The sequence below is a fragment of the Clavelina lepadiformis genome, chromosome 1 (genome assembly GCF_947623445.1).
Source record: "Clavelina lepadiformis chromosome 1, kaClaLepa1.1, whole genome shotgun sequence".
Lineage (NCBI taxonomy): Eukaryota > Metazoa > Chordata > Ascidiacea > Aplousobranchia > Clavelinidae > Clavelina > Clavelina lepadiformis.
Window position 1 is genome coordinate 23625839 of NC_135240.1, and position 23426 is coordinate 23649264.

The 23426-nt window shown below is 34.5% G+C and overlaps 4 protein-coding genes across 7 annotated transcripts; 2 read left to right on the forward strand and 2 right to left on the reverse strand.

The window, feature by feature from the left end:
* Positions 1 to 420: 420 nt before the first annotated feature.
* LOC143470308 (tether containing UBX domain for GLUT4-like) lies at positions 421 to 4735 on the reverse strand. 3 transcript variants are annotated; one of them, XM_076968380.1, is made up of 13 exons: positions 4566 to 4735; positions 3852 to 3907; positions 3456 to 3683; positions 3150 to 3278; positions 2584 to 3007; positions 2258 to 2350; positions 2041 to 2176; positions 1876 to 1957; positions 1654 to 1777; positions 1394 to 1475; positions 1247 to 1299; positions 1033 to 1166; positions 421 to 623 (listed from the first exon to the last, which is right to left on the reverse strand). In XM_076968380.1, the coding sequence occupies exons 1-13, from the start codon at positions 4644 to 4646 to the stop codon at positions 605 to 607; spliced, it is 1641 nt and encodes a 546-aa protein (XP_076824495.1). In that variant the 5' UTR covers positions 4647 to 4735; the 3' UTR covers positions 421 to 604. The 3 variants fall into 3 exon arrangements, with proteins under 3 accessions (XP_076824495.1, XP_076824487.1, XP_076824480.1); XM_076968372.1 differs by lacking the exon at positions 421 to 623 and having other exon boundaries at positions 633 to 1166; positions 2596 to 3007; XM_076968365.1 differs by lacking the exon at positions 421 to 623 and having other exon boundaries at positions 633 to 1166.
* Positions 4736 to 7462: 2727 nt separating this feature from the next.
* Positions 7463 to 10820, reverse strand: LOC143473201 (stabilizer of axonemal microtubules 5-like). The gene is made up of 7 exons (XM_076970081.1): positions 10726 to 10820; positions 10016 to 10500; positions 9709 to 9877; positions 9240 to 9462; positions 8595 to 8713; positions 8265 to 8460; positions 7463 to 8144 (listed from the first exon to the last, which is right to left on the reverse strand). Exons 2-7 carry the CDS (start codon positions 10480 to 10482, stop codon positions 7876 to 7878), a joined length of 1443 nt encoding a protein of 480 aa, XP_076826196.1. The 5' UTR covers positions 10483 to 10500; positions 10726 to 10820; the 3' UTR covers positions 7463 to 7875.
* Positions 10821 to 11696: 876 nt separating this feature from the next.
* On the forward strand, positions 11697 to 15835 carry LOC143470303 (alpha- and gamma-adaptin-binding protein p34-like). Its single transcript, XM_076968353.1, has 7 exons — positions 11697 to 11863; positions 13566 to 13753; positions 13848 to 13933; positions 14043 to 14164; positions 14448 to 14563; positions 14698 to 14866; positions 15133 to 15835. Exons 1-7 carry the CDS (start codon positions 11779 to 11781, stop codon positions 15258 to 15260), a joined length of 894 nt encoding a protein of 297 aa, XP_076824468.1. The 5' UTR covers positions 11697 to 11778; the 3' UTR covers positions 15261 to 15835.
* A 1431-nt stretch (positions 15836 to 17266) lies between these two features.
* Positions 17267 to 22957, forward strand: LOC143461635 (T-complex protein 11-like protein 1). 2 transcript variants are annotated; one of them, XM_076959423.1, is made up of 15 exons: positions 17267 to 17428; positions 18260 to 18373; positions 18826 to 18861; positions 19000 to 19164; positions 19269 to 19443; positions 19545 to 19718; positions 19930 to 20066; positions 20172 to 20244; positions 20364 to 20496; positions 20639 to 20817; positions 20937 to 21115; positions 21470 to 21573; positions 21876 to 21984; positions 22116 to 22235; positions 22461 to 22957. In XM_076959423.1, exons 1-15 carry the CDS (start codon positions 17374 to 17376, stop codon positions 22496 to 22498), a joined length of 1791 nt encoding a protein of 596 aa, XP_076815538.1. In that variant the 5' UTR covers positions 17267 to 17373; the 3' UTR covers positions 22499 to 22957. The 2 variants fall into 2 exon arrangements, with proteins under 2 accessions (XP_076815538.1, XP_076815546.1); XM_076959431.1 differs by lacking the exon at positions 18826 to 18861.
* Positions 22958 to 23426: the final 469 nt, after the last annotated feature.

The window sequence follows — 23426 nt, forward strand, 5'->3', positions numbered from 1 at the left end:
AAGTAGGGAAAACACCTCATTTTTTCACAAGTCTTAAAAATAGGGAAAGAGGGGGGAATCCCAATTGATCACGTGACACGTCTGTGGCGATTTAATACCAAAATGATTATAATCATTTAGTTATGATTATCATAGACTAATTATTATCAACTAATTAGTTATCAGAAAAAATTTTTTGATATAGTAACAGAAGTGGATCGTATATCGAGATGTTATCAGTTTATCACATGAACGAATTACGTAATAATTCTTCATAAAACTTACTTCAAGTGTGTGTAATTTTGTTACAAGCTGCCTATTAGCTACTGAGTAAAACTGAAATTCGTGATTTTCCGAGTTTGAAAGTTATAATAGTTCATACATTTTGATAGCTTAAGCGCATTAGCCTGGTTCCATTAGTAGACTAAGAACAGTCTGGACTAGGTTGTCACTTTTCATTTATTGCAGTATAAATTTCGAGCAGCAAACACAGGAAAAAGAGGAACTGTGGGCGGCAGTGTAGAAAGAAGATATCTATACTGCACTGTATAGATGACATCGGCGTAGATGATATCTTCTACTGCACTTATATGCTAGGCATGTCTTCAGCTTTGATATCCTCTCTTCATGACATCTTGTAGCATCTATCAACAAAATAATAATGTTTGACTCAGCATACAACGTCTTTTTTCAGAATATTTATCCTCGGAGTGGCGAAGTCTTTGCAAGAGTTATACTCGGGACACTATTCTCCCATCGCTCGATTCTCTATTGCTGAGCTTGTGTGTGTGCATTATCCGATTGTTGTCTTCTTTATTTTCATTTTTTATATTTTATTTGTTGATTTTTCCGAGCTTGGATTTGTTCACCAAACCAAAGCATTATCCATGCCTTGCTAAGGGCATTATAACGGTGGCGCAGCTGGATACTGAATACGAGTTCATATCATCGTGAGCCCATGGCTCTCTTTCCGCTCTGTTATCGAGTCAACAAACATGATGCTGCACACTGTACAGAAAACTCGTGCACAAATGCGCTTTGAAGGCTTTGTACCTTTTCAATGCTCTGTTCGCCTCCTCGAGAGAGCAGAGATTATCAAAGGCTGTTTTTTTGAGAATATCTTCCGCTTTCATCGATGGACTTAAATTGGAACTAAAGTAGACTCTTGCGGCGGGTGTGAGATTATTCTGCAAACCATCAAACCAAAGTCATTCACGTTAGAACTTTACAAGCTATTGGCTTACAATAGAAAAGCAGCTGCGCTTACGTCAAAAAGCGATGTCGTGTCGTTCTTCAAAATGCGTTTAGGGGGTGACGTGACTGAAATTGTTGAGGTGAAAAGAGAAAGTAGATTTAATGGGGAAGAATTCCAGTAAAATAAAACTACAAATTTATCAATTATTATTTGCCTTACATAATTTAAATGACGATACAGAAACGTGACTCTTGACAAAGTTGTATAAATCTTCCACTCTCTCCAATGGACGAAATACTCCCTGAAGTAGATACATTTTAAACACAATTCAAAGTGAAATTAAGCTATATAATAGTCAAGAATAAGCAAGAAATAGTCTTTTACTGAATGTTGCTGGCTTAGTTTTGTACTACACTGAACTTATTGGCAGTTTTACATAAAAAAAAAACTACAAAGTCGAAGAACCACATCTATTTTACTTGTAGAACAACTCTGTCTGGAAACAAGATTCTGACAATTATTTCTGGATATCGAGAAGCTAATCGAAGTTTTCTATTTTTTCTCTGGTCATCCGTGAGCAATGCTTTTTCTTCATGTCTATTCCTGATAAAATATGGCACTTGTATAAATACTAGACCATAGAACATTTATTTGATATATAACATCTTCTAATGCAAACAATTGCTTTAAGAAAAACTAACCTTTCATGTTTCAAGTCTGCCAACATCTTTCGAACATCATCAACAGTCACGTCGAAAAAGTCATCTGGCTCAGCCTGGTGTTCTACAAACAACAAAACAATTAACTTGGCAACTGGTTTAGTTGACCACTTCTTTATGAAATAGGTTAAGTCAGCAGCTATGTACCTTGAGCATCCTCATTTACATTGTAACATTTCTCATCGAACAACATGACGTGGCGCTCACAAGCAGTTGACAATATTTCATCATCTAGTTGTGAGGAATTTTTCATCAGTTGCTGTCCTTTGGTCGCCGCTGGGAACTGTTGTGAGGTATGAAAATGTTACCAGGACAATCTTGTGGTGTGACACGCTAGCGACATATTTAATTTTTACATACATACTTCAAACTTTGAAAAGTCGTAATCTTCTTCCGTTTTGCTCTGCGGCGATTCTTTCAGTCTCTTAATGCCAGTTGATGTATTTGGTTCAGAAATCTGTTAAGAAATAAATGCATGATCACAATCCTAATGAAAGCACATAAACACAAAAAGATAACTGCACCAGCCATCCAATACTTAGTGAAAATTTAGTGAACAATCTAAAATACATGATGCATGCATAATTATTTATTAATCACTTCTAACATTCCAGTGTGGATATTTAAACTAAATGACCAAATTAAAAAACAGTAGGATTGACTAAAACCATGCAAAGAATCGTAACACACCTTCCTTTTTACCTTGCTTGTTGGACCTGGTTTTACATCCATTGGTGATTTGTTGTCAGAATCGGGTCTAACGTCTTTGATATTAGCATGTAAGCATGAAGTTTCAGGGCCATTGATTGATGGAGCTGCACCATGTAATGCATCCATGTTTTCTGTGTTCTGCTTTGGCGTCAATCTTTCATTACATTTAATGAGAGCTGGCTTACAGGTTTCATCTGCATTTGGTTCTGATTGCAAGTTCTCCGGTTTATCCATTTCAGAATGATTGAGAGAATCGTTTGCAACTTCATCTTTGGGAGGTTCTGTCTCAGTTTCTACAATGCCATTGTCATGATTTTGGACATCCATTCTTGCATGAGACGCGTTTTCTGTTAGTTCCACTGTCTCTGCAGCACTGATTTCATCAGAAGACTTGTACGAAAACCTTTAAACATGAAATTTAAAACTTTGACAAAACTAACAAAAATTAATAGGATTTAAATGACATGAACGAAGAGAAAAAATTTGAGTAAATACAGGTTGACTTATAAAAGCATCTTTGACTGTAGTTTCATTAAACGAAATACCTCAACAAAGCACTGCCTTTAGTGATGCCAAGCATCCTCAAACTGGTGGAAGATAAGATTTCATCTCCTTCAAAATTTTGCCTCATGTATACAATCTTAGGAACTGCACCGAGGTCATGCGTTGACATCCTTCATAGAAATTGACGTTAATAGCTAACACCCCACAACGGCTATTACTTAAGGTGCGATGTTTATCACAATACTGGTCAAATCAAAAGCCAATTGAATCTCAATTTACAACAACTTGTTTTGTGATACTTAACATTTTCTTACATTACTATTTAACAAGTCATTACAAATTTAAACCTTTCTAAATCTTTTGAAAAATGTTGCACTATCTGAGAAAGTGATGTTGTCGTAGGGAATTCCCCAGTTAATCTCTGACCACCTTCTACTTGCAAAGCAATTCTAATGCTCGGGTCAGACTTCACAGAGTTGTCAGACTCCACCTGGCATAGCTCCAGTTTTGCATTATTGGGTAAGTTTGTGTAGCGCCATGGTAATGAGTTGTCAAGAACTTTTCTAGTTTGTGTTCTAAAAACAACAACAAATATTATATAGATACCAAAATTAATGCTCTATGGTCCATTAAAATTAATCATCAATTTTTTCGCAAGTATGCTTTGTAAACATAAATTGTACATCAGTATTGCAATGGGTTTCAATGTAACCTATCAATAGCAGTAATTTATCAACACAAACCTCAGTTCATACTGCGTGGCATCAATTTTTTCCCCTTTGCAAACATCTTCCAAGATCTATAAAAATTTCAAATTTTTATGGTTAAAGAACAAAATCAAATTTAATATACATGTGATGCGGAACAGACCTTTTATTGTTACATTGATATTAATCATTGCTACTGATAACATTATTATTGTAAATTAATGACATGTAAAATATGACATGCTAGACTCCATTTATTGTTAAAATAGATTAACACATTCAAGCAATAAAATGATTAAATAAAAAGCATATTTCTGTGAGTTGATGGATTACTAAAAGTTTTCTTCAAATTCTTTTGTATATGGACATTTTCAGCTAACGGTTTATAAATTTCTTAGTTGCTAAGAGCTTTAGCCGCTAAGCGATTATTAGTTGGATAACTTTTTGTCAAATTTGGAAAGCTAAATCAATACTGGGAGCGAGTAGCAGTGCAGAAAAGATTTAATGACATGTACGCTCAATAAACATGTGCTCTAGAATTTTGACTCTCATGTTTGTTCTGGTTTATTAAGATTAAACTTTTTAATAGACTTACAGCTTTTATTTACATACAAATGTCAGTGTAATAAACTAATACTTTAATATCATACCAGCTAGCATAGGAAGTTGGTATGAGCAGCTCAACCTGAGGACACTGCATAATGCAGTGATCCGTAATCTAGTCTAGCAAGTATGCCAAAGCCTATATACCTGAAATATGGTGCTATTATTATTGAACTTCACCTTCTTTCTTCGTCCATTGAGACATAAAACAATTGCACTTTTTGACATTTTGCTTGGTACTGATAAATTCTATCAAGTATGCTATAATCAAACCGTCCACAAATACAGTTTAACCATCTGAAAAGTAAGGAACATTAATCAGTCGTAATTCGTATCATGCATTTTTTGCTATTATCAGATTAACTAAGTGTGGAGCAAAAACACAATGATAGCCTAACCCTAATTGAAAAATTTGCTGTTTTTTTGAAGAAAAATCTATTATATATTAGAAAATAAAAATACATTAGAAATATGTCATATACAACAAAGCAGTGTGCGGATTAAAACTTCTCCGACATTCTGGCCAATCATAATTGTTATGGCTAAAGGTATGACCACAATCCTGTTCATCCATCATGCTTTGATGTTTCTAAACATTTTTCGATTGTTTTTGCTGCACTATGCTGTCCATGTGCAAAACGTTTTTGATAAAAGGAATCTTACCTGCAAAAAGGATGATGAATCTGCCTGAAAATAATAGGGTAAATTTATTTGGTCCATAAATTAAGGCTTATAAAGTCAAGTGTGTAAAAAGCGTATTTGAGTTTTATCTAGGGTTTGCAGTTGCCACAAAATACAGACTGGTAGTCTATCAAAAAATACTGTGTGACATATAAGCTTTTATCGATTCTTATTGAAATTTGCCTAATCATTATGGCTAAATTAGCCTAAATGGATGAAGCCAACCTTGTTCATTTGTCACGCTGCAATGATTTTAAACACTATTTGACGTTACTTTCTGACTTTTTTTAATGCTATAGTTATGCCCTTACTTCTTGCTTTCTGCGAAGCATTTTTGATAAAGAGAATCTTGCCCGCAAGAATATCAGGTCTAGTACACAAGTGCACAACCACAGGATGCATTTGTATACTAGACTTCAGCTACTCAAATTGCGACGTCATTTGTTTGTGCACTACTGCACTAAACCCTGCCTTTGATACTCAACCCCAGGTACTTAAGTTGTGATGTCATCTGGTTGTGGACTTCTGGAACACCTCCCAAGGCATCCTGTGATTGTGCACTTGTATACTAGATCTAGACTGCAGAGTATGGCAGCAGCACACCCGAGATTTTTTTCCAAACCGGAATTGCACACCAGGGCAAACTGGTGTCTCCAAAAAAACAAAGGAGACACTAACTTTTGCTCCAATTTGTATGTGTAACTGCAAAATTAGAGTAACTGAAAGGCCTATCTCTAAAAAGAAATGGGAAACTCCGATTTTTTCCCTGATCTCTATTGTATAGGGTTGCACCTTGCCTGCAAAAACGCGTGGCAGCCTTCGACCACGAGTCACAGTGCACACCATCTGCTTCCTTGCACACCAGAATTTTGTTTCTGCGCACCCGAGATCTTGGCTAAAAGTGCCATAGTCTGCAGCCCGGTACTAGGCTAGGCCCCAACTTCTTGCATACTTATTCTCTTAACCAAACCGCCAATGTTCCTGTGTGGAAAAAAAGCATTGTGAACCGGACAAGTCCGGCAGACAACGTATAGCTATCTGGTGCACAACGTGATAAAATGGCAAAGCATGATCAAGGGCTTTAAACAACACACTTAAACTAGGCTACCTAACACATCTCGTATAGCTTATGATCAAGTAAACAACTAACCAAACAATCAACTAACAAGTATAGACCTAAATAGAAAAGTAAGCGCTGCCAGGTCTAAGTGCAAGAGCTAGTTCAGTTTATTCCTCAAAAAAACTTTTTGTTCTTGTTTGTCCCTGTAGACTGCAGAGTCATGGTCATGTATTCAGGCACAACATTTGTCAAGTCACACAGGATAGACATCAAGGTTTCTCAATAAGTAGCTGCACCAAAATAATCTCACGACACAAGAGATAACAAAGTAAAAATTAAGATTTATCTTTATTAACGACATAACAAAAATTGTGTGGGTTGGATAAAATTTGTGTACGTTGGGCATTACATTCATTGAATAAAACTGAAATTCTTGCCAAATTTTTTTAGTTATGGGTTTTTATTATAGAGTTTGGATCATTTCAGCTTTCTGATGAATGTAGGACTGCATAAAAAGATTTCCACAGGCGACACAAGAAGCATGTGCTTAATACTAATTGCGTAGATATCATTGTTTTCAGAGTGTAGGCACGCAACTTGTTTTAAAAAGTCCATCAATTATACGAACCAATCAATACTGTGTGATTAAGGATTTTTATAACGATAAATGCACACATTTTGTGACACAACTTTTGTTTTGAATGGATATTAAAATTTGGTTTTTAGCTGAGTAAATAAAAAATATGTAACTACAATGAGTATTTTCGGTGGGATTATTTTCATCCACAGTTCCTTTACTTTATTTTTAGGAATAAATCTGAATAAATCATGGAAGAGCACCATGTTGGAATAAAGTGGCAGAAGTACAATTTTTAGCGTTTTCACTTTATTTTACTTTGGCCACCGGCAAAGACATGCAATTTAAAATTCCAATCTCCTGTATGCTGTCCCGCTCGTTACGGCCGGTCTTAGGCCAATGCGAGCGATGCACCAGCTTTGCGCCCGGGGTTTTTTTGGGAAGGGAAGGCACGCTGCTTAACACTAAAACTTAAATAACAATTTAGCTTTTATTTTGCACAGATCCCAGTGTTAGTTCTCATTTCTTTTCTCGAAAAAGAATGTTTTGGGGAAAAAAATTATAAAACAAAACATTGATGGTAGCTGATTTGCAAATAGTTGATATTTGGCTTATGTTATTAGGCCTATCACTATAATTGCTTCAAGTTATTTAAAAATTGCCAAGGGGCTTCGTTGGAGACTAACAAAGTAAAAAATACAAATTGTAACTTGCAAGGGGTTTAATTGAACAAGTAAAATCGACCTTTTATTAGCATAATATAAACAACAGACACGACGTGCATACAGGTCATTACAGCAGTTACATGAACTTTTGGACGGTAAAACATATTGGAGTATCATGATAAAAATGCATCAACAGAATTTAAAAAAATATAACAGTGGCTTCAAAAATATTAGAATGATGGCTTTAAATAAGTGCATTTTTGCAACTACATTTTATCTAAACACCTGCAACGCAAGAATTTCGTCAGCTATTACAACTGTCAAAACTTGAAATATTCTACCAGTTAAAATCATCTACCAGACATGGCTTATAAGTTGCATCAGTAGCAGTTTTGTTTTACACTAAGAACGACCTTAAACGCACGAAAATATATAAACAATGGATACGATAAAGCTATAATACACAAAAAATTCTTATCCGTTATAACAACCCTGGATGAATTTTCCCATAGTACCAATTGGTACAGAACTACGTTGCAAGCGACCTAAATCAACGGCAAGTTTTTCTATTTGCTTTGGTGTATAGTGAGAATTATGACTTGTTGAAAAGTAACGCTCGTCACCAAGGGGCGGCAGAAAGTGAGTTGTTCTTAAACTGTTATGTGCTGCCTCATGCGGTTGAAATTTTGCCATGTCATGAGCCGGAAAGTCACTCCATGTTGTCGGGCTAGTTTTTTCGTCACCTACAAACAAGTTTTATTAAGTTTTACCTATCGTTTAAGATAAAATTTAATAAATATAGCTTTTAAAAATTAAATGCGTTTTCAACATTAAAAATAAGATGTCATACAATTAACACGTACCGTAATACTTCAAAGGCACATTTGTGATTGGATAAGAATCAGCCCGTACCCAAGGCACACTGACAGCTTTGTAAGTCGAATCACAGGTCGTGCTATAAAAGTTAGAGGCATGTTCTTTAGCACCGAGCTGAACATTGCTGAATGTGCGAAGTTGAGATCCATTGACTCTTGGCACTCTTGCACGACGAAGATCGAGCTTTTACACAAAAATTAATCAACATCAAGTAGCCTACTGAGAATAAAAGCATCTATGCTAATACTAACCTGAAAAGAGATAATTGTTTCAGTAGTATTAATGAAATCAAATTAAAAGCAAATAGAAAAACTCACAGGTTTGTGATGGGAGCGAGCAACGGTTGAGCTAGTTCTCTCATGAGCTCTGAAAGGATCAAGATCACCTTCTGGAATGTCACTTGCATTGCGATCTCTATTACGCTTTTCTCTTGAACCTGAACACAATGCATGCCAGTTAAGCAATTATTTATTATGTTTAATTATATCTATTTCCGAGAATATACATTCTTTATATTATAGGCAGAGCAAAATATCAATTATGGTTCAGCAAAAGAACAATTGGTAAATAAAATTAGGAATAACAAATAATGAACGATTTTCAATTTAATTCAAAACTTAGTTGAAATATATGCTTCGTGAAGACTAATATTGATTTTCCACTCCATTGACAAGAGTCTTATGTTAGCATAAAGTAAATTATAGAAATTTTTAAACTGATTAAAAACATGAGTGCCATAACACTTCAAAAAACATAAGAGCTACTTCAGCCAAACACATCATCAATTAAGAATCATTTGATGGCTAAATCCTCTAAATTTGGTAATGCACATATCACAATCTAATCCATACGAAGAAAAACTTTGAAGTCCGTCCTGTTTGGAATTTACGTTAAATGATTTATCCCAGTTATGTAATTTTTGTGTTTTACCAAATTCGCAACTAAATGCAGTTTACACTGACTCTGAGATATTGGCTTGTATGACTCTGCTTGGGTGCTTAGATACTTGTCAAAAGTTCCATGGATATCCTTCATCTTGTAGTTTGTGGCGTAAAGTTGCTTGTAAGCCTTAAAACTGTCCTGGGATTCGTAAGTTAGAAAAGAAGGTTGATAGGATTGTTTCATTATAGTTGTATTTTCCACAACTTGTTCTTTATCACCTTCGGGAATGGATGAGACTGTGTGCTGCAGTAAAAAACATCAAATAGGCTACGTTAACATCGAAAATAGGCTTACTTATACAATAGCCTAATTAGCTGAGATTGCAAATGTAGGCCTATGTCACAAAATCTTCAAGCAATAGCAAAATTGACGTGGTTGAAATTTAAATGGTTCTCTGAGAAACGCAACTTCAAACAATTCCAGTTTATGTGTCATCCGTGTGAAGAATGAGCCCCCAAAATTTTTCTGCCCAGGCCATATGACACTTACCTTAGGAACTGGTTTTGCCGGGTCAACATGCATTCCTGTAAAGGCAGAATCATGAGTTGTATTAAACCTTCTTAAGCTGTCTCCAGTGATTGTTGATTTTCCACTCCGATGCTGCGACTCAACGTGCTTCGCTTTGTGGGTTTTCATGTCATGACCAAGAAAACTTTGCCTTTAAATGAAAACGTATTTGCTTAATATAGGCCTACAAGTTATATAACCTGATATGGTGCAAATAAACTTAAAACCAATAGAGCATGATTGGTGTCGTTAGACAAACTTTGATACAATGAAATTCACTTTTAGAGACCTGTAGTTTGAAATGGGTTCATCAGCCTTCTCCTTATCTCCCTGAGGTAAAGAGCTCTTCATCCAAACTTTTCCTAGTTTGGAAACATCTGTGGGCGCAGTTGGTATTGGCTTGAAATACTCATCATGAGACGTTGAAAATACATCAATTCTGCTATCGGAATTCATTTTAAAGTTGGTTTTGTACAGAGATGAGTATTTATCTCGTGTATCATCATGAATAGTTTCTTTCGGAGGATAAGCCTCTCTCGTTTCTGACACATTTGAGTCAATCTTTGTCAAATCTTGGTGCATAAATTCGGAAGGTTTTGGTGGTAACAACGCCTCTATTTTAAGATTGCTTTGAGGCGGAACGTAATCTTTGTGGAAAGTGCTCTTCAATGTATCAGGAATAAATCTTTCATCGTGAGAAATCTTATAATGTGATGATGCAAGAAAATCTTGACCTTTCAATGGCGTTGGAATCATGTTGATGAACTTTATTCACTATTTAAAGAGTAAAAATAAACTCGTGTAAAACACAAAAATATTGACAATTTTTGGCTTGGTCTAGTAACTCTACCTTTTTTGGAAGCTAGGCTAAATCAAACTTTACTACTTCAGCAAAATTAAAGTAATTAGGTACGGTTTAGTTTTAAAAATCACACGTTGCTTTACATTATGGTTGTTCACTTTTAAGTTTCACATTATTGAACTTAACAAATAACTTACGTTTCTTAGTTTTATGATTCACGTTTACGACAACGCACCTCCAGGAATTTCTTTTCAACCAGGTTGGCGCAAGTAATAGCTTTGCCTGTTGTTATGGAGAACTTTATATCATATAATACAGAAATCACTTGAGAAAATTTATTGTTCTACGCAATAAAAAAATACTTTAACTTCTTTTTTATATTTGGATCTAAACTAAATAAATATATAAATTTCCAAAATATGATAAAAACTCCCAAAAATAACTAGATTTTTAATTGTTTACATATGTAACGAGTTATCAATTACACGAATAATTAAAGACCTTGTTGCTATCAAAAAAAATAAGACTATTTACACAATGATTGAAGATTTCTTGTTTTAAGGTTGCGGTCAATTTGTGGAAGCAGATTTTAAATTGGTTTAACTTGAGTAAATCTGCAAGCGTGCAAGAAATAAATTTGCAATCGTTCACGAAAATTAAGGAAGATTTGTGAAATCCCAAAAAAAACTTATGTGTTCTTCCAGCTATAAAAACATTGGAGAATTATCCAACCAGAGATTCTTTACTGATTTGCATTATCTAAGATATAAGAAATGAGAAACGTTTTGTTTATTTTGATATACATATGTTTGATTTACATAGTTTGCTAGGTATAAATATTTCGGTATTTATTAAAATAAACGTCCTCCTAATAAAAAAAATGGTAGGTTCCAAGAAAGCTTCTTAGTGGTTGAACTTCTACAGCCCAAGATAAATATATTGCTTCTGATTTTATGTTCTTTAAAATATTTTGTAAATAGAAAACAAGTTTTTTATGTTGTACAAGCTTACTTAACTAAACCTGAATTAAGCATAATTTTGCCATGAACATCTCCAGCCGAAAATAGTATTCATGATTTTATTTTGGAACACCAAGTTTTCAAAGTTTTGTAAAAGGGAATTACCCGATTATGATTATGCAGGTCACCTGACCTGCCATAATTCATGTAAATTTGTAAAATAGAGGAAATTTTTGAAAAGGGCAAATGGCAAATGTTGCAAATTGATAGTTTACAGTAAAATATTGAGTAATGGCAGGTCAGTGTGTTGCAGTAATTAGCTGTCCTATGGAGGGAGGAAACGATTCTTTGACTTCGCCAGTCAGTTTAATTAAAGGTGGGTGCGTTTTGTGTTACTTATGATAGGCTGATTTGAGATTACTATAATAAACAATGATGGAATCGTTACTGATAAGTGATTCGTATCGAAGCTGATTACTGATGTTTATGAATATGTTTTTAAACTTATAATTTTATTTTTCTCAAAGTTTTTTCTGGAACAAACAGGCCTGTAGAAATAATGATTATTATTTGCCAGTCAATCGTAAAAAACATAATTTGTCTTGAAACACATTTTTGAGGAATCCTAACAACTGCAAAGATATTTTAGTTGATATTCAAAAAACAGTTGCAGATTTTTAACCATACTTCGTCACTCGAAAATGTGCACTTTGAAAATTTTATAGCCTAATCTGGATCTCTAGGCCTAACTGAAAGTTTGTATAATGCATGTATTTTTCCGTAGCAGAAAGCTGGCTTATGCACCATTTTATCAGCGGAAAATTTTTGTTACCTATTGTAAGCTGCAGAGCTGGACAACCGCTTTTTAAAAAGTTTGTCATTCTGACTCATCAATGAAAAAAACCGTCGCTTGTGCTTTCGCTCTTCTATATAGCAAAGAGTGCACTCGTTTTGCCGCTCATGCTCCTGCTCTTTTTAGCAATTGAAAAATATTATCATTCTCAATTTCGCACATTTTCCAAAACCAACCACATTCGTATGTTGGAATTTTGCACTGTCAAGCATGTGTCTGACTGTATCGTTATGATTGCTTATTATTATTTGTTGTAAATGTAAATTTCATGAAATCAGATATTGAAGAGTTTTATTTCTGGTCAAACCTGCCACAAATGATTAATATGCGAGTAAGGTTTTAACAACCTTTTAGACTTGTAGATGCCAAGCATATATCGTTTAAGTAAAAGTTATAAAAATAACAGCAACGTAAAGCAAATTACGACACTTTGATGACAATTCAGCTCATTTGTGTGAGTTTCTCTATCATCTCATCAGTCACCAGTCTTATTGAACATTGTTTCCAGGCTAAAACACTAATCGTTTATATCGAATCGCCATGAAATGGTTCAGACGTGGTTGCATATTGTAGCCTTGTTTTGCGTATTGTATTGTTCATTTTTTTGCAATTAACCTTACAGATCGAAAATTGTGGATAAAATTAGTCTCACAGCAATCATCTTTTGTTCACTACACAAAACTATAATGTTAAAAATGTTAAAGCATTGCATTGCAAAAAAAGAGCAACAAGCAGATAACCCTTAAAAAGACTGTGCTCGTGGTTCCGCTCCTAATTTGAAAAAGGAGCGTCGTTCTTGAGATCGTTCCTATAAAAGGAGCACACTCGAGCCAAGCTCTGGTAAGCTGTTACAAGCATTACATTGGAAGGTGGCAAATTTTGGCATATTTGTTCAGCGAACTGCAAGCAAACATTTTAGATCTAACAAGGATGCATCCAGGCATTTTGTGGTAACATTTTTGTATACATAAAAGTCATTACCAGACTGCCGAGTTTGCGTGGAACATGTTTATCGTGTGCTACTCTTGTGTTCTACAAGAAAAGTGCATGCTGGTTATATATAGGCCTATACTCCAAATTTAGCAGTATGACATGCATATATTGTAGTTGTATCCGCATTATATTGGTTTTAGTTTGTATTAGAGCATTTATTTACTTTAAAGTAAATACTTATTAGCATTTTGAATAAAATTAAGGACAATGGTATTTTAAAAATATATAAAAGGTATCTTGGATGTTGAGGAACTAACTGCCAAAAGTAAACACAACTTCACTTCTTCATATGAATGGAAAATATCAAACAAATATTACAACGCTGCTGTTGACATTTGCATGCTTCAAGAGAAGACAGTCGGGAATGAAGAATTTGCTAACGAAGTTGAGGCTCTTGTTGCGATATTTGATTCAAAAAAGGTGAATTTTTGTGATGCACATTATACCTGCTGTTCTATAGCAGGAAACCACGTTCCAGTAACCATTGCACATTTTTTCATGTTTTCGGTAAAAGGAAAGGAAAGGTCTTGTTGCATTGGAAGCCTGGTCTTCATATATTGATCTGTGGGAACCGGAAATCAAACTAGCTGTTTGTGAAAGGTATGGTTAGTATGTTCTGAATGTAAGGATCAAAGCTGTTAGCAGTAAAAAGCATGAAACTTATCATTTTGAACAATTAATATTTTCAAAAGAGGTTAATTTCAAAAAGGTGTTCCTCTTTGAATGATGATGAAAGTGATCATATGAGCCGTGAAAAAGCTCAACTCTGGTGCCTTGATAATGATTTTGAGCTTGTTGAATTGGACCCAGTCAGAGATGACTACAGTGAATGTATACTTTTTATTATTTTGTAATCAGTAATCGGTTACTTCAGTAAGATTTTTGTATTGTAGATTTTTTAGAATAGATATTTTCCCGATTTTCGAACTATTTTTAAAGAAGTAAATTTGCAAAATATATGAAATAATTGTAAATGTTTATCAAACATTTGTAAAATTAAAGCATATATTAGCTAGTTTTATTAAATATAATAAAGTTGAACAAACTTTGTCATCTAAGTCTGGTTTCTGCGCAAACAATTAATTTATGCGCATACAAAACTTGTTATCTTCAGTTGAAGACTTTGGAATCACACGAATCCGTAAAGCACTTACCGCTCATATGTGGCCAAATATGCAGCTTAAAAGTTTTAAAAACCACGAAAGTGACACCAGTAATACAAAAAAACAGGCATGTTATATTTAACAATGCCATATCTAAGGATAAAATTTTACATTTGTTACTGTAATGCATCTTTTTCAAACCTATATTTAAAAACTTAAAAACATCTAAAAACTAAGCCAATAAACTTCCTATGAATACAGACTCCTAGTGAAAATGAGACAATTGACTCATCACCTAAAACAAGCCCACGACGGACAGATAATGAAGCAAGAAGAAATGTTGAAGAAAGTATTGATGCTTTACTTTCTGAGCCTAATGAGTTTGATGATGATTTTGAAACTCTGTTTCAAAAAATGAAAGTGTTTAAAGGTGGAGCTATCTTTTTAACTTTGATCATTTATCTATTGTTATTTGTCAAGTGCTAGTTCAAGCTCTAAGTTCTAGTTTGTCCTGAAATAGCACTGTTGCTGATTGCTGTTTTCTTCACTTATGAAATAGCTTTTGCTATTGTTGCTATTTTTTAGTTTTATTTGAAAACTTTGCAGTTTTACGTGATGAAGTATTCTGTTTTAGTTTCGATTTAATTTAAGCACATAAACATGTTGAACACATTATTTTTCAATGTGTTCTAATAGATTCTGCCGCTGCTATGCCAGAAACATCCAGAAAAGACTATGCCGAAAAAGTAGTGACTGCGTTTTGGAAGGCTATAGGAGGAGATGAAGATGAACTGGGACGAATATCATCTGACGAAGGAAGCTAAGAAAAAGTCATCCTCCTCAAATTACCTATATACTCATCTAGCTGGCTGTTTAAATCAGAGGACTCTGGTTGCTTCATTCATTAGCATCTTCTAAGACATCCCAATCCAGCGGTCTGCTAATATTAAATTACATTGCCATTCTGGATTCTCCAGTACTTTGCATGTTATTTAATGCCATTTATACGCAAGTAAGCACTTTGTTGAAACCAGATTTGGATGCAGTTTCTGCTTTAAGAATTACTGCCGTTTTCCTATGAGCCGGGATGTGCCAAAGCAAAAAAGACTCAGATTTGTGACAATACTAATAATATATCATGTTCTTCGTGCAGACCTTGCTCAATGTGTTTAATCGAAGTATCTGATAAGGAAGAAAATTGATCATGTTTAAACTTATGACTGCTGCCACTTGAAAAAAATACTAAATATTTATCAAACTATTCCAATACGTCTTTATGGATGATTAATACAATGGAACAGTGTTTTGCTGTTGGTTTTTTACTTCATGCAAAATAAAGGCCCGAATCTGCTTGCAATAATGGAATTTGTTAGAACAAGTAAAATAATTGATGTTGGGATTTGTGTTAACATTGTCACACCCTAAAATAAATTTACAGTGTTGCGTTTAGCAAAAAACTTTTCATCCAGACAATTTATATAGTTTGCACTGCTTTAGTAGTTTGGAATTACAGTGTTGGTGTTTGATCTGCGTCATTGAGAGATGTGATTCATATGCACTCACAAGTGTTAACGTGTTTGAAAGTTATATATTTTTAAATCACAGACAAATTTACACTGATTAGCAGTTATTACTTAACTTTTTGGGGGACTTGTGCAAAGTTTTGAAGTATGGTAAAGTGGAATATAACACAATTATACAATAAGTATAATCAAGACGTGCAGAAGCATTTAATTAGCTGAGTTAATGTGTTAGAAGCGCATTGTTAATTACAAACATGAAATGTTAGCGTTTTTTCAAATCTTAGACATAGAAATCAAAAACGTGTTGGACAAAAACATTTAATGCCCAAAATTTCCCGCAGTAAACGAAGCATTGTGCACAAAAACATACACTAACCCAACACCCTCAATGGTGTCATGAAAGCAAACTATTTTAAAGAAAATTTAACCTTTGACCATTGAAAAGTCCCCAGAGACAAGGGTTAGTTTCAGTTACTGCGTACATTATTGCAGCAATTCAACAAACTTGTTGCATAAGCTTCGTTCACAAAAGCTTGCTTCGACGAGGTACGTTGTAAAGTGAAGTTTTGGGATTCCTTTTTCACCACTTCAACAACACTTTTCAACATTCCTTTTTCACCACTTTTCAAAAGATGTTTTGAAAATTCGCCACAACAAAACAAAAGGATGTGTGTCACGTGACGTATGTAACCTTACAACTTCACGTCACTGCTTGGCCAATCAGAAAGTAGGTGAGCGAACAGCTGACTTAAAGAATGGAGACCTTTCTAGCATCAAAACACTGGAAAGTTCTTTTTGTAACCAACGTCTAAGTTCCGCTAAGCACCGTAAGTGGTTCAGAGGATGGATTGAGTGAGTTTTGTCCTTTCGCAACGCGTACCTACTACCTTACCAGCTTAAAATGATAATTAATGCCACCGATTCCGGTAGATTTATTATAAATGCCGGGAATTTCCTGTTTGGCTGACATCCTATACCGTGGTGTAGCGCAGACTATTTGTTTATGTTTACTACTTTTCGCCAACTAGAAAGCTGTTGTCCGTTTTATAAATAGTGTAACAATGATAGTAGCTAACAATGAATTAGTGAATTAACGTAGCTACTATCTTAATAATAGTAGCTAATGATGAATTAACAACAATACTGACAATCACCGCCGGTAGGCCTACCTAGTAGTTAGACTTAAAACTGAATAGGCTATATATTGTTGGTTTGTTGCAAGAGGTGATTAAGGTCTTTAGGCTAGATCTTCTTTAAAAGCAGTTAAATACTAATAGCGAACGCATAGAACAACACTGTAACAACTCTTTTTATCCATTTTTTAGATTATCTGTCTTGTCTTTCAAGTTATATGTTGTCTAAATGTAATTGTAGAAGTTAATGTTAACAAGTCACAACGTAAATTGTTAAAAAAATGAGTGAAGAAAATTCAGAAAAACTGCCTCTATGTCCAAACCATAATAATGAAAGTAAGGATGAACTTTAAATTTAACTTTAGTTGATAAATTTTTCATACTCACACGAATTATCACTGACAGTATTGGCTACTTGCATCAATATGATGTGTGAACGCCAGTATTCAAATTGTTTGTATGACATATTATTATATATATATGGAACTGGGCATAAGTGCGCTCTTTTACTTTTAAAACGATCTTGAGAACGATGCCCTTTTTTCAAACTAAGAGCGAAACCACGAGCGCACCCTTTTGTAAGGCTTATCCGCTTGTCACTTTTGCTCAATCAACAATGCATGGATAAAGGAGAAAACTTTATCTTTTTGACTTCTTTGAGACTAAATTTATTCCTTTCAACAATCATTAGACAATTTACTAGCGCCAGTAAAGCGGTAATTGTCTTGACATTGCTGTTATTTTTATAACTTAAACAATATATGAAAATGAATACATAATAGGCAATTAAATTATTAAACGTGAGCATCAATAATTCTAAATGGTTCTACTTTTGATCATTTGTAGTAGATGGGATCAAAACAAAACTCTTCAACATCGGTTTCCATGAAATCTTATAACATTTATTAGGCTACATTTGAATACAAGATCTTCAATGCAATTTTGCAAAATACAAATGCAAGCAAGCAAGGAAAATAGCTTTCAATTGTAAAAGAGAGCAGGAGCAATAAAACGAGTGAACTTCTTTTTTATAAAAGAACATAAGCACTGTGAGCGATTCTCTTTTTAAATGAATGGTTGCCCAGCTCTGTATATACATATGTGCATGTACATTGTACACATAACTCATTTGATGATGTGCTGTTAAAAACTTTTTCATTGTAACAGCTCCGGTTGGTAAAAAACGCTCAAGAGACGTGGTAAAACCTATTGAAACAAAATCGAAAAGTAAAACAACTCCTACACAGATTCCACCAAAGCCAGTTTTGGACATTTGCAAAGGTATTATATTACTTTAATTTCATTTAGATCACTTTCAACCAATATTTTAAGCATTTTTCAATTGATCTCTAGTCTGGTATTTAATATTCATTAGAACAACAATCACTGACTGGTTGCTAACAGCTATAGACATTAACAGTCGTGTTTTATGGCTGTTTTGTGCTATTTTCTTTAAAAAATCTTTTCATTTCAAAAAATAATGATGACATGTTTTGGATATGTGTAAAATGTAACAAGTCAGTGATTGAAGTTAACGGTAGAAAAAATATTTAGGCATCAAAAATAATAATAATTTGGAGATGTGTGCTAATGTTATATAAGGGCGGATTGTTTATTTTTTTAAACTTTTTACTCAAAAATCTTAGAGCAATTACAAGAGTTGTTTATACATTCTATTTATCCACCCAAGTAAAAATAAAATTTTATTTACAGCATTGTTGTTGTTTTTACAGGACATTTTGGCAAAGTTGTTATTTCCACACCAAGTGGTATTCTCATTGTTTCTTCAATGATTTGTTGAAGTTGTATAAACTGTGATAGTTTCAACCTCTATGTTATGATTTTTTGTAATAGCATAAAAGTTTATAAAGATTAGAATGTTATTTAACGAAGTTTCTGTTTCTCAGCATCACCACCGAATAAAAAATCAAGTTCAATGAAAGATTTATTAGAAGCAAAAGAAGCCGCTCACAATTTGTTCTTAGCGCATGAGATTGCAGTGAATGACAAATTTAAGATATCAGAGCCCAGTGAGAAAATGCCACAACAACAATCCAAACAATCACCCATAGGTTGTGTGATGTGCAATGTAGAATAAATTTATAGAATACAATTACAAAAATTGATTTATGTTTTGTAGAAATATTTCACAATACATAACTGCATGATTTTGCAGAAAAATTTGAAACCACTTTGAAGACAGTGATGTATCGTGCCTTCTGGGACAAACTGGACAAAGATTTAAAATCGGAACCAATAATATTTAACCACGCGCTTAAGTTAGTGGCTGAAGTAAAAGAAATCCTACTCTCTTTACTCCAAAAAGATCGAGTTACAACCATGCACAAAAGGTGATGTAAATTGAGCAGTAAATATACACCGTGGGTACAAATTAAATATTAAACGGCGTGAGAGTTACAGCACGTGGCTTCAATACCAGTTTGATGTTTAGAATTAATGAAGCATTGGATATGGAGTTATTGCAACAGCAAGCAGAAAATGACGCGCTCGACATACAAAAGTTGTCAACCTTTTTGATTGACACAATGGCATCAATGTGTGCTCCTGTTCGAGATAAGGATGTTGAAGCTTTGCGTTCCATTGATAACATCACCGAACTCTTTAAGTAATAACAAAACCAATTTTACATTTTTATGGTGATCACAATGCATATATGACATGGCTATATTTGATTTTTGTTGATTGTGGCAGAAATTCAACAGCTATACTTAAATTCAATTCACTATCAATGCCTTGTTTGTCACGTCCAGATCAAACACAAATGAAGCAATGCTTGTGGAAAAATGTAGTAATCATCATGGTATATCTTTGTACAGGGGAATATACTCGGTATTAAAAAGCATGTCGAGAGACACAGCAAATTTCCACATTGCCGCGTTCAGACCACACATTCAACAGCAAATGGTTGAACAAGAAAGGAGCAAGTTTTCCTTGTTGCTTTCCAAACTTCCAAGTAAGCCCCACCTTGTCAGTGGATTTGTGTTCCATGGGTCTATCTCTGCTTCTTTGAGTGGGACGTTATATTATCTACGATAATCTTTTATTTGGTTTTGTGCAGATGGCCTTGATGTCACAGAAAAATGGTTGGAAAGAGTGTACATGGAATTGAAAGAGGAACATACCAAAAATGGGTGAGGTTCTTTAAAATTCAAATCTTACATTGTTTGAATAATAGCGTTTCTGAAACGGATATTGTACCAATAATTTTGTGTTTGTATTTTTAGGATTAAATACGTGTTTTTATTCTAAGCAAAACTTCGACACCATCATCATCTACTTCAGATAAAAGGACTGATCAGAATTCTTTGAGCCCAATGACAGTATTGAAGCACGCCTACACTAAATTACTTCAATGGAACCACGCTACTGAAATCTTTCCAGAAGTAGGTTCTCAATTAAAGGATACCTTTTCTAACAACGTCCCACTTTTCTAAACACCCAGTTGTAAACAAACTTCTAATTAGTTTATGATGGGACTATAAAATAGTTCTGACAGTTTTTTGAAACTAACTGCAAACGTTTTAGACTGTTGCTGTTGACCAAGCAAGGTATTATCAACTTCAACAAGAATATAAACGTTTGCTTCTTGTTGCATCCGTGGTATTGTCAACATACGCCTCATTAGATACACAACTGTCATCACAACAATCCCATATTACTTCACTCAAAAAAGACCTCATGCTACTGCTAGAGTCTGAATACACGTAAGTTATTCTATGTTAATCATGTTTGTAAAACTGATTTTTAAAAATAGAGGTTTGTGTGAGCGGATTAGAATAAAAAGTAAGTTGTTATAAAAGATTAATGTTTTCTTTTAATGTAGCGCAGACAATGAACTGACAGATACGTTAAGCGCAATTGTTGAGCTCGTCTGGGACAAAACATGCCGGTACTTGAAAGAAATTGCACAAACAACGTTACCAGCTGAGAAGAAAATAAGTTTAGCGGCACAAATCGAAAACCTCAGTTGCTTAAATGACAATCCCATTTACAATTTATTAGGTAAGCTGTTAAAAAACTAGTTATTTTTGTGTCTAAACTTACTTCCCTGGATGTGGTTGACACCTGTTATTAATCAAGATGTGTTTTTTAAAATTTAACTACTACTGTAAAACATTGTTAGGTTTGACTTCTGCCGTAATCAATGGTTAACCACCTCACATCTTGTAGCAAAGTAGAGTATAAGAGTGATAAAAAGTTTTTCAAACCTTAAACATTACTCCTATTAAGATTACAAAAGCACGTTACATAAAATAACCAAAGAGATTTAGATGCATGTTCTGATGTAAAGAAAGCAATTTAGCAGCAGGTATTTATATGTAAGTATTGAATTTTAAATTTTAATCTTTTTTGCAGCAAAGAGAGCCAATAAATACATCAGTGACGTTGTTGAATATTACTCACAACACAAATCATCTATTTCATCACTGTCACCACTGCCTGTGCCACAAGGATTGCAGGTATAGACTTAAAAGTGTTGCAGTTGCAAGTTGTATCCCTGTCAATCAAGTAGTGCAGTATGTTATAAGACAATGTTCTACATGTTCTTGGCTAGCTGTAAAGCTCACTTCAGTTGCAAACTCTTAACGGAACTTGAGTGTGGAAAAATGCACATTTCATCATTTGCTTATGTTTACAAATGCAGTGTACATTATTCATTTCTGCAAACGTTTACGTATTGATGTGAAATGCTTGTAAGTTGGGTAGTGTCTTTAAATCACAAACATAATAATATTCATTGTGATTCATGCTATTATTTCAGGTAGTCGCCATGGAAATGTCAGTTTTAGCCGCAAGCTACCACAGGCTTGTTTCTCTTAACCAGCTGGTGTATGGGCCATTCTATGCGTCACTTCTCTCCAAACTTTTAGGTAAAAAAAATTGTCAAAATAATTTTCAATACACTATTTCTTAATTTGCTTCTACTTTTCTTCCAAGTCAAGTCGTTTTTATGTAACATTTCACCTCACTTTATCCCTGACCATCCATTGCTAATTTATAGGCTTGAAGTCACCCGCTGAAAGTCAATCAGCAACACCAGGTGGTGCCAAAGAGTCGAGTAATTTCAAATCTTTATTTAACGAAGACAAGGCTATGAATCATTCGAATTTAACTGGGAAAGGTAATAAGTATATTCAAATACGTGACCTTTTCAGTTTGCTCAACTTATAGTAGTAATGACTACAGAAAACTTGCTTTTTACCCTTGCAATATTGATTCATACTTTGCACATGTATTCGTTTGACACAATGTGTAATGGATATTGTGCTAGTAGATGCAAATCAGATGTAAATTTGTTAACTTTAAATCACTATTCCGCACTCTAATTTGTTTTCACTTGTCGCAGATCTTTCTTCATCAGAATCTCAAGACAATAGCAGTTAAAGCAGTGCACGCAGCAATACATTCTCTACACGACCCACTATTCGGGCCATTTTGCACTTTATTTCCCCCACACGTAAATCTATGACTAAGCATGGTGTATTACCAATGCAATATCAGTGTTAAGTTACAACTGCCCTGTAAACCCCAGCATTCATGTATGTTACGTGTACTGTGTAGCTGTGGTTAGTGCTCTTAAATCCTTATCTTTGTCTGCTATGTAGACCTGTTATAAGTGCCTTTGTATGTCATTTGTGGCGACATTAGACATTCTGGAGACGCTAGGTATCTACCCTACGCGATGCTGGACGTATTTTAGCGAATTTCTTAGTCATTTTTCATTGCATCGCTTACATCGTTTAAGTGCCCATGATTTAATCGTTGTATATGTGTGTGTGTGTGTAAATGATTGTCACTTGTCTTTGATCTGGCTTAATCAACAATAAATGAAGACAGCTTCAACATTACGTCTGGTTTTGATTACTCAGCGTCGTTATATCGCTTAGTCATAAGCGTTCCAAACTTATCCATATCACTCAAATATAGACCAATACGTTCGTTCAACGTGCTAGCTAATTTAGCAAAGGTCCAACGGGTGACACATACAGTGTAACAAACGCACTGTCCAGAAAAGAATAAAGTCATCACACTTTTAGGCAGTGAGCCAAGTTATATTCGATGATAAACTCATTACCCCATATGTTAAGTGTCGCCGACGTGTTCCATCAGACTAGCATTAGGCTCAGGGGAAATGAGTAGACAGACAATTGCAATGGGCAGGTTTACCTCAATGCAGTTGCTTTTAATAGAGGGCGGGGTACAAATTTTGAACTACGTAGTTGAAAGTGTACATTTAGCCTGGTTTAATTAGTTGTTGCCGTGTGCAGTTGAGGTTATTCTAATTTGAGCGTAGAGAGCTCAATGCAGAAAT